This window comes from Aythya fuligula, chromosome 2 (genome assembly GCF_009819795.1).
Source record: "Aythya fuligula isolate bAytFul2 chromosome 2, bAytFul2.pri, whole genome shotgun sequence".
Classification (NCBI taxonomy): Eukaryota; Metazoa; Chordata; class Aves; order Anseriformes; family Anatidae; genus Aythya; species Aythya fuligula.
The window spans coordinates 91,222,515-91,239,640 of NC_045560.1; the positions used below are offsets into that span (position 1 = coordinate 91,222,515).

Genomic DNA, 17,126 nt, shown 5'->3' on the forward strand with positions numbered 1-17,126 from the left:
GTCCAAAAATCTCTGTCAATTACAGAGCCACAAAGAAACAGGAATTTCATCCACAGCATTCTTTGCAACCAAATTGTGCAAGTTAATGGAAGGTTTAAATCATATCTACTTCTCCTTCTGGAAATACTTGTGCCATCTGACTTGCTGCTTCCAGTGGTAATGATGTGTACTGTATATACAAAAGTTTTGTATTCCCATGTCGCCAGTAAGCCATATCAATTTTCAGTTTATTTACTGAAGTGGAACTAATTTAAATCCATCCATCTTAATCCTCGTGCCACCATAGCTGAACTAGTACTGCTCAAGTTTTGGGTTACTGGTTCTTTCCCTCCACGCTTCTTGGCTTAGCTCACACTTCAAAAAGCGAGTGAGTGTTTGGAGTTGCTCTCAGCTTACACAGCCGCTGTCACTCCCTGTTCTTAGCTAATGTAGTACCAGCAGAAACAGAAAATACAAACAACTAATCTTGCAAACTAAGCAAAAAAACCCTCCAACCAACAAAAAGGTAGACAACATCTAAAAATAACAGAACTCTCTCATCTCTCCCCACTTTTTAAAAACAATTCACTGCATGGCCACATAATCACTTCATGTCAAACCAGGGCTTTAAGTCTTTTTATTTTGACTCTCCTCTACGCACAGTATGCCTCTTAACTCTATTCATCCTTCTTAAAGCACAACTAAACCTCTTTAATTCGGTGACAAAGAACAGTTACTAATCTGACAGTTTTATTTAACACTAACTCAAAATCGTTTGCAGCACCCTGCCTATTAGTCAAGGGAATGTTCGCATATAGCACAAGCTACAAAAGAAAAAAAAAAAAAAAAGGAAGAGATTAAGGTATTGAAGGATTTAGATTTAACGAGTACTTAAAGGTGCCACATCCAGAACATGAGCTGAATGGAATGCAGTTATTCCTATTCCAACTAGTGGCTCAGCTGCCCCATCACTCACCAATAGTCTGTCCAAGTGACTATGCAGCTAACTGAATTCTGACACTAAGTTTTAAAGTATACAGTAGCTGAAACTTAGGGATAACGATAAATCTTTTGGCTCCTGAATTCCTCTACCATTCACAAGGGTCAAAGCAGGTTTATCACTTAGTGGGCAGAGTTATTCATTTCTGATCATCTTGGCAGTTCTGTCCTGGCACTCGCTGTTAACAGCTGGTAGTTTCTGACCTGAAGCAAAAATATTTCTTAACTGTATGTCTCATACTTTGCTCAAGGAAGATTCAGAAGTTTTTGTCATATTCTATGTAACACTTGGTTGAGTGGGGTTTTGATTTTAACTAGTAATGTAGCATATATTCCTGTAGCAGTTTCTCTGAAGTTTTCAAAGCAAAGAAACTGCATACACTGAATAGCATTTAATGTACAATCTTAATTGCTGCTGATATAAAACAGAGAGCTCATATATTTTAAGATATTTTACTTGCAAAAAGACCTGGAAACTATCACATAACAGTCAAGCACCCCAAGAATAATTTCCCAGAGCTCACTGTGTTAAATCCAAATTTATTTTATAAACCCATCCTGACTTGCATTGCCTCTGACTGATCAGTGAGCTTCTTACATAAGTCGCTTTGATTGAAAACCTTCCTTTTGCCAAGACAGTACACTCTCACTGCCTCCATTGCTGAAAACTTTTGGTCCCCTTTGACTACCACCATATGGCACAGTTGTATTGTTGTCATCCATTAATGCTGCAGAGTATTTTACTTACTGTGCTGGAAAGAGCGCTCTGATGGTGTCTGCTGCCACCTTGAGTTCCACCACATTTATGCTGAAGCTCTCCCAGTTCACAGGAAGAGCTGCTTATTACAAATGGTGTTACATAAGATGACTAAATACAATTTCAATTATCTGAATGTTTTCTGTGTTCTAAAGCATAAAATGTTCTTTAAGGAGTCTCCTTAGCTGCACACCTTCAACGCAGCCAACATACATTGAAACTCCAGGTAGTACCAAGATGCATCCTGCTTTGATGTCTAAAAAGAAATTGAATGCATACACTACAAACAAGACCTGCAGAAGGCAGAAAATGTGCCTCCAGCTGAGCATTTTAAAAACCTGCAGCTGTTTAAAGAAGCTGAGAGACTGACATATGAAAGGGCAAAGCTCAGGGCATAAAGATGAGAGATAGAAGTCTTCTACGCTTTAGTGTGCATTAGAGATGGATAAATGCAAGATGCTACTGTGCTGTATGAAAACATTATTGACATGTATTGAGGATGGCTACAGTATACTCAAGTGAGTTGAAAGACAATTCACAGCAAAGAAAAAAAATCCAGAGACTATGCAGTACATTTTTCCACTGAAATTCAAATTGAAACCTATCTTATTACTTTTTCCTAGAAATACCTGTTAATCCATAATGAACCATAATGAATGGATAGAATGACTCGTGCATTTAAGGAATATTGCTAACAGGCACCTTTTTGTACAGTTCAGCAAAAAGCCAGTACAACCTACTGAAATGCACTTTCCTGTCACGATTAAGAATATTACATCATCTTACTGAATACATTCTCCAGAAAAACTGTTGCAACTTATGTGAGGAAATGTGTCTAGGTACAACAGTAGAAATCTTTAAAACCACAAGGTCCTCCTAATGATATAGTAACTCCTCTAAGTGAATGGACTCAATCGAGACTTCACATAAAGCAAGTAATTCAAAAGCCTTTTGAATTGAAAAGTCTAGGCAACAGGTTTAATTTTTCTCTCAGCACAAGGAAGTACCATCATGCCCTATAAAAAACAAATCTGTGTACTGTAGGCTTCCTGGGAATAAGCATTAAAGTAAATGGAAATTCTATTTAAAAGATTAAATGTAATTTTTTGTTAATAAAGGAATTTACCAGGGATAGAAGCTTGTGCAGATGAGTTTTCTATATACAGCAATTCCACTGGATGCAATCCCAATCATGAGATCTAGATTATGCAGATCCTGCAAGAGAAAAATAATGTAAGAACAGAGATGTAGTTTGTGTTATTCCCAGTTATTTACTTATAAATTCATTTTCAAGTTTTCTATACTTGAAGTATAACTCCTGAGGCAAGAATTCAATCAACTTATTTGGATTTTTATTCTTACGCATGTCTTTCCTTTGATCCTACCTGCTAGGTATTTCAATCATTAAAACAAGCTTTAATGTTCATCTTACTACATTAGATATTCTTTAGGTCAGCATCAGACTAACATTTCAAGCCCTTACATTAATTCAGTGATGGGAAATCAGTTGAAGTACTTCCAAGATCAACCAGGTTAAGTGTCACAGTTCTGGAAACTAGACACAAATTATCTTATTCTAAGACAAAAGAAATAATTCCTCATCATTTTCAAAGAGATCTTGACAATAAAGACTGGGCAGGAGGTGACTACAATTCTGCATATGGGAGTATGCTAGAGGAACATGCATGTGTATATGAAAATTTGATAAACATAACTGAATCCGTTGTTAATTAAAACAAGAAACTGTGTATTAGCTTAACATGCTTAACTGGAAAAACTCATCCATAAGTTTACAACAGCATTATGTCTAGTGAGATAGACAAGAGAGAATAAATAGTTATATATAAGTGAGCATTTGAGTATACAAAAAATGGGGAGTGGGAGCTGAAAGGTGCATTTTAAGTTAAATTTAAATCGATGTTACAGAAGTTACATTTCATTATGATTGACATGTTCTAGTACATTATACACAAGTTTCTAATCAGAGCTGAATATAAGCATAAATCTACATGTCAACATGGAACCCATTGGTTAAAATCCCAGGTTTGACTCAAAAGTAGCTTCAGAATATTTTATAAGAGATGGTCAAAGGTAACGTATTCTCTTAAAGCCTTAGCCTGTAGCTTAGCTGCTCCTCTAGATGGTACTCTGTGCTCATTTAATACAGAGTCATCTTGTACATCCAACCCTCATTTCTTCCTAAGGTACAGAAGAACAAGACCTTTCTTCTGTAAGGTACAGAAGAATAGAACATGCACCATACAGTCTAAAAATAGTGGAAAGTCTACAGTAAATCCTTTAAAAATAGTTGAATAAAAGTATGATACAGGTATATGACCGAATGAAGCTGAACTCAATTTGCAAAACAGTTTAAAAACCTCCAGTGAAATACCATAGCAGTTCACAGAGAAAGAGCATAACCTATTTAATAAATAGTGCATTGGCACCAAATACTGAGAAGATGAGACAGACATTGATTCTATTTCTGAGAGTTTAATATAGGAAAATTATTATGTAGGTTGCTGTCAAAATAAGCTTATTCTCTGGGTAGTGCAGAGTCAACTGAAACGATTACCAATCCCTAGATACCCACTGCCCCACTTTTCCAAAGAGTGCTGCTGCAGGAGGTAGTTGAATGTCCATCTGAAGAAGCTCCTGGATTGCCGGAGCTGTGTCAGCGTATTACAGTAATCCTAAACTGGCATCCATGTATTTTAATACAATTGGGAGAAAACTGAGTATCCTTAGCAGATGCATCGGATGTAATTTAGCTGCCCCTGCCATGCTAACGCCAACCTAATGCGGGGCAGAAATCTGTTTTATTGGCATGTGAAGCTTACTCCAAGTTCCAGCTTTCAAAAATCAATAGTCTGAAGGAAAACAGCTTTAGGAGAAAAACCAGAAAAACTATGTGATTCAGCAGAAATAGGATTAGCTAAACACTTAATGGGGATTATTTAGGCCAAAACTACTCTTTTTTTTCAGAAGCTGTGCCAGAATAAACTGCCCTCCCACCTCTGTGCAAAATCTTCCACGATATTTATTATAATTAATTATATTATTAAAATGAATTGTTGTGTTAAACAAGTAAGGTTTGTGAAATGAAGAAAAACAAAACCTTTAACTAGCAGAAAATTGGTTCTTACAATAGAAAGAAGATGTAGATGTGCAGTCATTTCCCTTTCAAAACATTTGTACCATTAATCCACACAAATAAGAATTGTCTATCACACATATGCTTTTCTTTTTGCCTATTTCTTTATAGAGATAGTCATAAAAAAACACTTATAATGCTAAAAAATGATCATGCCAGGGATCTTCTTAGTTAAACAGTGAGTCATTTTTTAATTACAATTGACATCTGGACTTTCATAGATGTGGAAATAGCATGGTTCAAGTTTCCCTTTGTTTTCTACAAGCTCCCTTCCTCTGAATAAAAATGAAAGATGGGTTAATATCAGACTAATTATTCATCAGATGACAGTGCAAAAAGGAGATTTTATTGAGGCTTCCTAAATTCTTAGTTTTGAGGTATTAAATTCACCCTCTTGAGTTTCTTAATAGTATTTCAATTTAGAATATAACACTTTTAAAAGCTCAGGCTGATCTTCAGAGTAAAGTAAAAGCGATTGCAGATGAAAACTGAACTCAGATTAATTCACTACTGCAAGTGTCATGTTTGGTCGCTAGAAAAACGCTCACACAACTTCTGCAAAGTGCTTGACCTGCACCAGCTTCTTTTGGCCATTAGTATAAAACCCAGTTGTTACCTGGCTTCTTTGCCATATAGAATATCTAAGAGGACCAAGACTTTATTTTAGCAGCAAGGGAAGAGCTGAATCATAAGGATTCACAGAGACAAAAGCCTTTCAAAAAGACAGTTTTATAACTAGCTTCTGCTAGCAATTGTTCAAAGCACTGGGATTTGACAAAATAGGAAGAGTGATTTAAGAGCAGTACTAAGCATGGGAGGCTATGAAGAGGAATGCCAAAAATCTCTGCTAAAGCTGGCGTATAATGTAGTAGCCTCAGCCAAAGCACGGGGAAGCATGGACATCCAGCCTTCACCGCAAACTTCAGAAACAGAGACCATTGTAGCAGACTGTTTCAAACATCAGAAAAATGTTTACAGCCAACATGAGCTACCAGATGAGACCAAAGGATGAACATGCATCTGTAGGGCTGCTGCAGCACAGGCAAAGCACTTAGCAAATGAAAGAGTATCTACCAAAACAGAATGCCAGGAATGTCCACTCTGATAAAATGCATTACTATTACTTTTCTCATAGGCTTTATTAAAAAAAAATATACGAATTGTAACAAAAATACTAATTTGGACTGAAATATTAGCAAGACAGTCTGCATCTTAGCAGCCTGGAATAGAGAAGGCTTTCACTCAAATTCTGCTGGAAAACAGAAATGTGCTGTTTAAGCAGGTATCTCCAGAAGACACTGCTGGAGAGCAGAGAGCAGTCCAGCACACTGCAATGAAATTTTGTTTGGTTAAAAATGTCAAGTAGAGAGGACAGTGGGCTGGGACACTGTATGACCATAACTGACAACCTGGGTGCATTTCAGTGGCCTACAATTTGGGAAGGATTATGGAAACTGAAGTATTTTCAGAAACAGCATCCCATGAATATTAAGAGAATGGAATGCTTGTCTCATGGTGAAAGTTTGGAATATAAGGCTGCTTACCAAAATACTGTGCTACAATAGAAATTAAAAGAAATAGACTGGTCAAGTTAAGGGCACACAAAGAAATCTCAAGTGTGACAGTAAAGGGTTCTTCAGTATGGCAGAAACGTGACAGAGATGGCAATGCACAATGAATCTAGACAATGTCAGGTTTAAGAAGATACTTACTTAACATTTACGGGTAACTTTTTACATTGTCAGAAGACAAGAACATAAGAAATTTGTTTATGTATTCTAGATTACTTACCCACAACCACTGCATTTGAATCAAGATATCTTAACAATGGTCTCATAAGTGGCCTGTCCTGATGTTCTTATCAGTTGTTATGAGCACAGACAGTATATTTTTGATCACTTTGACCATTTCCTTTCCTTTGTACTCCTCCCCCCCCCCAAAAATGCTACTGTTTGTACTGCTATGAATATATCTACAAAAAGGTGTATAAAAAAAAAATCCAAGTGAAATATTGCATTGTAAACATACTCTACCACTGTGCAATTCCACTCCATAGAAATCAAGTGTTCGCGCTATATTTATGTAGCAGGACTCTGCTTCAGATTGCTTGAGGCCACTAAAAGAGAAAAAAAGATGCAGACCAGAGTCAAAAATAAGAGACATAAAATTACTTTTATTCCAAATGCAGAAAAAAAAAAAAAAAAAAAAGAATCCTACAGCCCAGTGTCTGACATACAAACTTCATTAAACAGTGCCACAAAGCGTTTAACTTGTGAAGGGCCTCCTAAACACCTCTCAAAATTGAGCAAACCAAAACCAGTGTCATCACCTCAGCCATTCCGCACCAATATTTTTAGAAAAATCATTTTTACCTGTTTTGTTTACAGGGGTGAAGAAACAATTCCCCTGCAAAGGCTTCTTCTACAATGAGAAGCTCTATCCCTATACATTCTATATTGCATAGCCTCTCAGAAGAAAGCTATTTAGAAGAAAGATTAGAAGCAGGAATCTACTCAAAAATACAGTGGGAGAGGGAGGGAGAATATTAAACAAGTTAAAATTGTAAAACTCACCAAGGAAGAACCATTTGAGTTTATCCATAATTAATAAGATTATTAAGATTCTGTGAGATGTTTGCTTTCAAAGAGAAGAACTCAAACATTCCCACATCTAATAAACTGATTTTATAACTTTATGGAAGGGCTACATGGAATTGACTAGGAGCTTTAAAAACCAAAGAATCCATAAGTAATCTCTTCCTAGATAGTTATCTCATGCAGCCTACTAATTATTCACCTGAGAGGATCAAAGTGCAGCTACACAAGATCCCCTACTTATGATAAAAAGGTAATTGCTTCCAACAAATTGTAGGGCGAAGAAGTTTTTCTCTGTTGTGAACTGATCCAACAACATCCCACTAATCCAGAACCTGCTGTAGCCTACTGCCATTGTGCTTTGACAGCAATGATCCTGGCCTTGCAGTGCAGACCAATGCTGCAGGCACTACAGCATGTTGGAGAAGTGTCAGACCAGAGACCAACTCGTTATTACCTACAGACCTCGAAGCAGGATGGTATCTGATGTCTTTTCTATCATAGCTACAACTAAGTGCAGGTAAAAGAATTCTTCTGAAACTAAGGACAAAATTATGTTAATCAAATGTAATTTAAACCAACAACTTGTAAGAAAAACATGTAACATTATATGAAGTTAGAACTCCAGATAGAAAGGCATCCTGTATAAAGCAGCAATTCCTTTTTTTTTTTTTTTTAAAGGAAGTGTTACCTCAAAAGATGGACATCTATTACTTCAAGTTACCTATCCATCCTCTTAAATCCCAGACCATCATACTAATCTTCCCCGAAACTGCCACTCTAAGAAATATTACATTATGCCCCCATAAAACCAATTAGAAAGACTGGAAGTGATCCTGAGCCAGAAAGCCATTGCCAGAAGTGTGGCTTGAATATGTCACAACATTAGAATAAAGACTACAAGTAAAATAAGCTGCTTGCAGACAACTACTTACTGAGACCCACATCTACACTGACTACTGCACCTTGATTTCAAAAAAAATAAAATAGCAGAAGACACAAGGTCAATTTATATCAAAAAGGCCGAGGGGGAAAAACCAACACAATGGCTACTGTTGTATTCAGAACACCTGCTGTTTGCAGCAGTATATCATTGTCATCTTTAAAATTTGGATCAAGAACTTTTCAGAAAGGTGGGGAAAGTCTGATGCATACCAACAAGACATGCTTGCAAGTTTTAATTCTCAGCTTGCATGCATCATGTACAGCAGATCAATCAAGTCTTGTGTCTTGAAAGGCCACTAAAAATGCCTCAGCACTAAGACTTTTTTCTGTTTCACCTCCTACTCTAATAAAGAGAAAGCTAAAGCACAGGTTCTTAAGCAGGTAGTAGTTACTCAGTGAAATAAACAGGCAGGAGGAAACTGATTTTTGTACCTCCTTACAGTTATTATAGCTGTTGACACCGAAAGACTAACAATCATGTAGAATGTAAGCACAGTATGAAGTTTCAAATGCCTCCATTTCTTCAAACTGACAGCTAAATCTACCAAGCACTGGGATAGCAGTACCAGTTTCGGTAATAGCCACACCTTATGAACTCTGGGTGCTTAAGTTAAAAGATAAAAATAAAAATAATAATAAAAACACATACAGAATGAAAAAATCACTCTACAGAGTTATGAACACAGAAGGAATATTTCTGAAGCTTTACCGACTTGATATGAAAATGGTTGCTTTCCCAACAGCTACTGCACACTGAAGTGTCTCACATAAACTTAATCATAGAACTACCTACCTTCTCAAATCTGGCAAAATACAAAAATCAGTTTGAAAATAGAGCAAAGCTATAAAAGATATGAAGCAGTATGGCTTCTCAAATCTATATTGCATTTCAGCAATTATGACCTTTTAATTTGTCTCCACAAAAGTTTCCCAAAGGATGGATATGAAAGAATGAAGAACAGATGCTCATAGGGCTGGCTTTGCAACCCTGTAATCTAATTTATAAAAGAGATAATAATTTTCAGATATTTCACATGGCCTATTGCAAATACTACCAACTCACTTCAGATCAGTAGGAATTTCATTTCAAAACACTGTTCTCCTCAGTGAGATGAGGAGAAGCCATAAGATGATTCAAATCATAAGATGAGAAATTTTCCCTTTCATATTTCCTTCTTGGAAGGCCCAGTGAACACCATAATCATTCTTGTCAATTATGTTACCAGCACTGGCTTCATTAAAAAAAAAAAAACACGTCTCTAATATTCACAATACATGCCAAAGGAAGATGTAATAGATACTACTAGAATACACTAAACTTGTCTGCCTCTCCCTGCACTAAGAAATAAATAGTCCTGAAAACCAAAGTTTTTTAAAAGGCTATAAGTGAATAAAGAAACATTTTTGCTAATGCAGCCTATTCAAGTATTATTATTTGTAACTTTAATTCTATAACCTACGTGAATAGAGTGCTTAAAATAGAGCACTTAGACTTCATGATCATGATGGCTTCAATCTACCAAAAAACATTCACTGAAAACGTCAGCTTCACTGAAAGGTCCCAGAAAGGAAAATTCTTTTCAACAGACTCAACCACCCCTTCATATAGACCACAGGTAATCTCTAGTCTGTTTTCTGCAGGACATAATTGGTCATCGGCTACGACAGCACTAAGGCCATGACTTCAACCTACCCACTCAAAGACTCCTCAGAATCTTCCCTTGGTAATCTCCAAGTCAACTTCTTCCTAATGACAGCCGTATTTATTAATTCACATCTACATGTTCCTCACTAAGGACTTCTGAGCCTTTTGGAAACTGAATTAATTGGGAAGAAATAGAAGCCTCAGGTATTGTGTTCCTGCAGATGAAAGGCTCAGAAAGCAGTCCTGGTAAGTACCTATGCTAAAGGAACAGATGCTGCATGAATTCAATGGTTATTGCCATTATATCCCCATAAATGACAACCGCATGCATGCTCTGGACTGGGCTAGGCAGCACTCATGAAGTTCAGAACTACCCACTATACCTCACTAACTCTACCACTGGTAAAGAAACAAAGAAGAGGTGAGAGTACTGAAAGAAGGCCAAAAAAAAAAAAACAAAAGAAACAACAACAAAAAAAAAAACCGGAATATTAGGGGTTGAGGAAAATGGAGATATTTCAGGGCAGAAAACAAGAAATCAGAGAAAATGGGAGGACGGCAAACTAGCTCTGCTGCAATAAAAAAAATAAAGATAAGGACAGAGTATGAGTCTCTAGACTCAGATTTCATTTGTTCAAATGTAAGCAGCAATTTCTTAGGTTAACATATTTGTATGCAGCATGCAAGTATCTGATCGACACCACTAATTCTATATCTGCAGTCTTACAGGGAACAAATCAGCAGGGTTAGCAAGAGTAATTAGCAGTAGACTTCAACTGGAACAATCAATTGCAGCCTTTATATTACACTCAGGAGAGTGGAGTAAAAGCACTAAGAGTATTGGTCTTCCCCCTGCCACCATATCCCCTCCATATGTGGATAAAAAACCTGTATGATTTCAGAAATGGGCCTTTTCAAGGCAAAGGCCCTTGATCCAAAAAGCCTCAAACATCTAGTACAGCGTTCTAGATAGTTACTGTTGTACTAATGTATAATGTTAACTGATCTACTTGTTATAACTAGAAATTTATTTATACATTTTAACACATTGGCATCACACACTGAAAAACATGTATTTTGCACTTATGTGCTAAAAAAACCAAGTATTTTGTATAATAGAAGTTATACAAAATAAAACTACTAAAATCTTGAATCTTCCTTTTTGCATCCCCCCCTTCTTTTTTTCTTTAAGAACTCATGGGGCACAAGAGAATTACAAGTTAATGTTACCTGTGTTGTTCATGTAGAGATTCTACTTTGGTAAGAAAATCTTTGTTCTGCTCTGGTATAAAGTTGTAATTGGACAGATATCCTGAATGATGTACTGAAGCATTATAGTCTCCAAGTTGTGCTGTTAGAAAACAAGAAACACACATAGAAAGTTTACATAGTTAATTACCATTTAGAAGAAATCCCTCCTCCTAGTTAAAATATGACAAAATATGCATGTATATGGGGAAAAGCAAGAATCACAAATTATTTCCCACAGGACAAACAGTTTTGAATGCAGCAAATTTTATGACATCAATGGAAATTTTTGTTTGTTTGTTTGTTTCCCAAAATATGCTCACTCTAACCATAATCTCAGGCACTGAAAAACTCAGTACTTACTCATATAACCACAGTTTTGCATCACAACCTGTAAAAACACTACATGGGCAATACGTGCCATGTTGGCACAGACAACGAATACTATAACATTAGAGGGAAGCAAATTGCTTCAGTGAGACAAGTGAAATCACACTGAAATATCTTTGACTATAACAGATTAGAAGTCTTCAACAAGACCTGTCACTTAAAAAGCATCTATTATCTACACTGGGAAGTAAAACCTGTTCAAGCTAACTACTGTGGCTCTGCCCTAACAATTCAATCTTGCCACAACTGAGCACAAGTTATTTAATACAGAATGAGAAATAACTCCTGATTTAGATGTAACATTACCAAGCTACTACCAAAAGTAAACACATCTACAGCCAAATATACTAAAAAACCAACGATCCTTAAAGCTTTATCCCTTCAATAATGATACTAAATAGTGTAGATTTTTAAATAGTTACTAGATAAAACCTGGTTCTTATCCACAGATGGTGAAACTGAAAACAAACAAAATTACAAAAGACCATAAATCTATAGCTTCAGTCCATGCAAGTTTTCTTTAAATATTAGGTCAGCATTAATTTATGTCCTGGAAGACATACACAAACATTCACAAACCTTTTACTTGTTATAAAGATGGAAGGTTTGGAGCAAGAGGGCAGTCGATTCAAATAAAGTTCCTAACTGGCACAGATACACCTAGCTTCAATTAAGCAAGTAAATTAAAACCTGGACTTCATTGGAACTGTACTACTTTCACAAAATGCTTAAGAAACTAAATCCCCAAATGATGGAATATTTAAGCAAATCACTAGAACTTGTGCTGTGTTCTGCTTTATTTTATTTTTTTTTTTTTACTAGGAGCATGAAGTTTTTATTACAAAGCAATAAGCTTCACAGAAGTTATTTGTATGATGTATAAAGTAGCACAAGAGAAAGTACTTGTGTAGACTGCAAATACTTCAGCATGTCAGGTTGCAACTAAATCAAAGAACAAACATTTAGGAACAATGCTATCACCACTATTTTCCCAGAAAAGACAAAGCACAGAAGACAGATTTAAATGATTCAGGCTAGGGAGAAAATAAAAATGTTGTGCACTTCAGAAATAACTTACAGGTACAATAACTATGAAGTATCTGCAATGCAGGGTATAACAAGTATTTGTCACTTGCTTATCCAAAAAGCATGACTTGTAAAGAGCTTAGGAAAGTGAACCACCATGATAAAAAAACAGTTTCTAATCAAATACAGTCAGAAACACGTGCAGCTGCTCACATAGTTGTCAGCGTGGAGTACTTATATAAAAATTGGAATGATAAACATTGTTAGATATATTGAATACAGGTGTTCCTGAAGTGTGTTGAGGTTTTTTAAAAGGTAGCCTGAACTTTAAATTATCAGAATGGTTGGCAAAAGAGTAAATATTTACTATTAGAACTAAAACACATATTTTAATAGTGCTGTCAAATAACACACCTCAGAAGAAGAAAACAAAATGAAACAAGAAAACAAGCCAGAAGAGCCAGAAGTATAACAAGAAGAAGAAATAATTTTAGGAATACCTATATATTAACAGAAAGTTTCTATCAAGATCAAGGCTATGACTATGAAACAACAGAACATTTCATACAAAGTAGGCGCATTAGTAACAGCGGAAAAATGAAACACAATTCTGGATGTCAGAAGTCAACTGAAGACTTTTTACCTTTATTAGCCATTAACGTAACTCATCTTTTCTATGAAACATAACATACATTTTTAATGTTTTTTTTTGGTGACAGAGCTTTGTTGCAGTCAGTTTGAATCACATCCTCGTCAATGGGAAGAGACCAGATTGCCAGGAATTAGACAACGCAATTGTCTGCTTCATTTATTTTTATTAGGTAAGAATATTTTTACTATAATTTTACCTTCTCTAAAGAGGGCAACTGTTGTTCCTTCACTGGTTATGATGTAGGGTCTTCTTCCCAATATGGTGGTGGCTCTGGTCTTTTTTCCTCTTCCTCCTAGCTATCTGAGGTCATGTCAACAAGGGGAGCAGCTCAGAGTACTACTTGCTTCTCCAGCTCCCCAGCCAACTGTCACAGTTGAAGAGAAACTATAAATGCTGATTAGTAGACATCTTGGAAGAGTAATGTTCTTGTGCAGGATTTTAGTTATCCAAACAGGAAAAAGAAGCATTAGGGCATATCAAGACCTCAGCAGGAAGAAAAATCCATAAGGTTTCTAGCTCTTTAATGGATTTCTCCAGAAGATACGGGGTGAGATGCTGTTAGTAAAGACCTTTCCAATCAGTTTCTCCTGAAATAGCTTCTGCTCTGATCACACAGGCCAGCAGCAGCAGATTCATCTGACTCAGTGAGGATAAAAGTAACTTATTTTTTTCCTCCAAACATTTCCCCATTCTAATCATCTGTTGCGCTTTAATTCATCATAACCAGGTAAAATTAAAGAAAATTGAACAATTGAGCAATGGCGACTCAAAACTGAACAGGAAGGGCCCTGAGCAACCTCATCTGATTTTGAAGAAGCCTCTTCCAAACTGAATCTTTCTGTGGTTCTACTTTTATGACATTATTTTTGACATGCAAGCCTTCTGCTCCATGACCAAGATAACTATTTGCTTGCTTCTGGTTTTAAAAGTTAATTTGTTGTTGAACACTACCAGCACAAAAATTGTGAGTTCAGTTTGGGCTTGTTCTTTATTTCCACAAAGATGTCAGGCAGCCCCACAAAGCACAGTTGTAGAAAATATAAGCTGTTAGCTTTGTGTAACTTATATAGAGAATAGACAGTGGTCCCCATTTATCTGATATCCTTATAGGTGCAAAAGACAAGTCAGTCCCCGATCCTAGAAGGTGTCCTGGTTTCAGTTAGCACAGAATTAATTTTCTTCCTAGTAGCTGGTGGAATGCTGTGTTTTGGCTTAGAATGAGAAGAGTGCTGATAACACCCCGATGCTTTAATTGTTGCAGAGCAGTGCTTACACTAAGCCAAGGACATCTCAGCCTTTGCTCTGTCCTGCCAACGGGCAGGCTGGGGGGTGCAGTAAGAGCTGGGAGGGGACAGACCCAGGACAGGTGACCCAAACTAGCCAAAGGGGTATTCCATACCATCTGACGTCATGCTAAACAATATATAGGGGTGGCTAGCCGGGGGGAGGGGGCCGGACTGCTCGGGGTTAGGCTGGGCATCGGTCAGCGGGTGGTGAGCAATTGCATTGTGCATCACTTGTTTGTACATACTATTATTACTTTCGTATTATCACCATTGTATCATCATTATTATTATTATTATTATTATTTTCCTGTCTTATTAAACTGTCTTTATCTCAACTCACGGGCTTCACTTTCCATTTCTCTCCCCCGTCCCAGAGAGGGAGGGGGGAGGGTGAGCGAACGGCTGCGTGGTGTTTAGCTGCCAGCCGGGTTAAACCACGACAGAAGGTTTCCTTATTAACAAAAACTTTTGTGGACAAAGTAATAGCACCAAAACCTGTTTATGCATATGGGCACTCCAAATAACTATGGATACAAGAAGGCTGATGTACAAATGCTTCATTTACTAAGCATGATGTGGAATTAGTCATAGATAATACAAACATTTTGGTCCAAAGGAGTGCCTACAGAAGCTAGTCCCTGAAAATAGGATTAATATAAATTTTCCAAAGACCTGAGAAGTATATCTGAAAACGATCAAGTAGTTTTGCACTGAGTTTGTAACTTTTTGCAGGGTTGAATATTTTAAGTTACATGAATAAAGTGAACTGAATTGCCTGGTTTTAAAAGAGGATAATTACATAAGCAGATCGAGTTCCCAGTGGAACCAAAAATTACCAAATAATGGAACAAGTTTAGAAGATGAGTTATATAGGAAAAGCAATTACTCAAGACGTTGAAGGAGTGGCATGAAAGGAAGTTTAAGTCAAAAGTTAAATTAGCTAACTTTTTACCAAGGAGTAAAAATCCTCAGGTAATAAAATTGCAATGAAGGATTAAAATATAGTTAGGGCCACAGGACTGGTCTCCACATGAGGATGGCAATAATGTGATGAAATGAGAGTGAAATGTAATACTGAAGGCTGATGACCAATTTATCATCATGAGGACACTGAGGTGCAGAAAGAAAAGATGCATCCTCATCTCCACAGTTCAAAAAGTTTAGACTTTGCTAGCTACTGTTGAGAAGTAGTAACTACTAGTTATGGAAGTGCTTCTGGAATGTGGAATAAAATCCACTACACCAGAGTTCAGTTCTGAAGAAACAACATAAGAATGGAAACACTTATTAAAAAATAATAATTAAAAGGAGCATTGAAATGAGTGAAAATCCATGTAGATGTAGAAGTTAAAGATACTACATTGAAAACAGTTATCAGAAAAAGACAACAAAAATGACCAAAAAATTTTAAGTGGATGTTAAGAGAATCAAAACTGTTTCAACAAAAGCAACCTGTAACTAAATAAGGACAAGAATATGAACTCTTAACTCAGAGAACCACTAAGTAAGCAAGCATGAATTCCCCACTGGGCAAGAAGAGCTAGCTAACACATGGATAAAACCAACTTCTTTCGCTGATGACAAATATTAATTGTTGTTGAATACACTTATGGAAACTGGTCACATTGTGGTGAGATGGAAAGAGAAGTTAGGTATTAATAGAAGTACAGAAACATTTGTAGAAATAAATGGCAATTATACATACACAATGGTGGTCTCAAAGTTATCTATTCATTAACACTCCAGAAAGAAAAATGAGTCATAAACATCGTGATGCATTTTATTTAAAAAATAAAAAATAAAAGAAGATAATCAGATGCTGAAAACTCAGACAAAAGTTGAAAAACATGGGAAGTAAAACAACAGCTGAAAATGAGTTCTAGTGAGTTGCTACTTCTAAATCTTAAATACAAACTGTACCTTCAGAAACCATCCAGTCACAATCAGAAAATGTGTTGAGAAGAACAAAGCATATCCAAAGTACAAGGAGTATTTCTCTTGAAAAACTGTGGGGGTAGGGGCAAAGTTTATAAAATGCTTACGAAAAGGAATAATTATCAGTATTCCCAAAACACTAGGAGGATTTGTGGAACTAATACACCTTAAAACTCCACCGATCAGTCACATGTTGTGCCTCACAATTCACTACAACTCATTATCGTGGGTATAACAACACACCACATGGACCTTGATCCTTGGTAACTGTTCTGCGTAACATAACTAAAAAGGCAATAGAAGTACTTATTAAAAGGTTCCTCTACCTTACAAATACAGACGAAATGGTACGTGGTCTACAAGGCACTGTAAAAAGCCAGCTCCTTCAGCCACAGTATTAGCCAGTATCCCAGTCTGGGATTTTCCACTCCAGAGATTACAGCACTGTACTTCAATGTTTTAAAGTGTTACAGATTCAGTTATTTGCAGCGTAGTGGAAGAACCTCAGACAAACAA

The 17,126-nt window shown here is 36.5% G+C and overlaps 1 protein-coding gene across 3 annotated transcripts in view; it reads right to left on the bottom strand.

Moving 5' to 3' along the window:
* PTPN3 (protein tyrosine phosphatase non-receptor type 3) overlaps positions 1-17,126 on the bottom strand; it is a 121,683-nt gene that overhangs the window by 57,482 nt on the left and 47,075 nt on the right. For 2 of the 3 annotated variants that reach the window (XM_032182622.1, XM_032182621.1), the window contains exons 8-10: positions 11,304-11,424; positions 6,918-7,005; positions 2,862-2,950 (exon numbers count right to left, since the gene is read on the bottom strand). In XM_032182622.1, the coding sequence (XP_032038513.1) occupies positions 2,862-2,950; positions 6,918-7,005; positions 11,304-11,424 (298 nt within the window). Of the gene's footprint in view, positions 1-2,861; positions 2,951-6,917; positions 7,006-11,303; positions 11,425-13,585; positions 13,662-17,126 lie in introns of those variants that run through there. The other variant, XM_032182623.1, reaches the window with a different exon arrangement.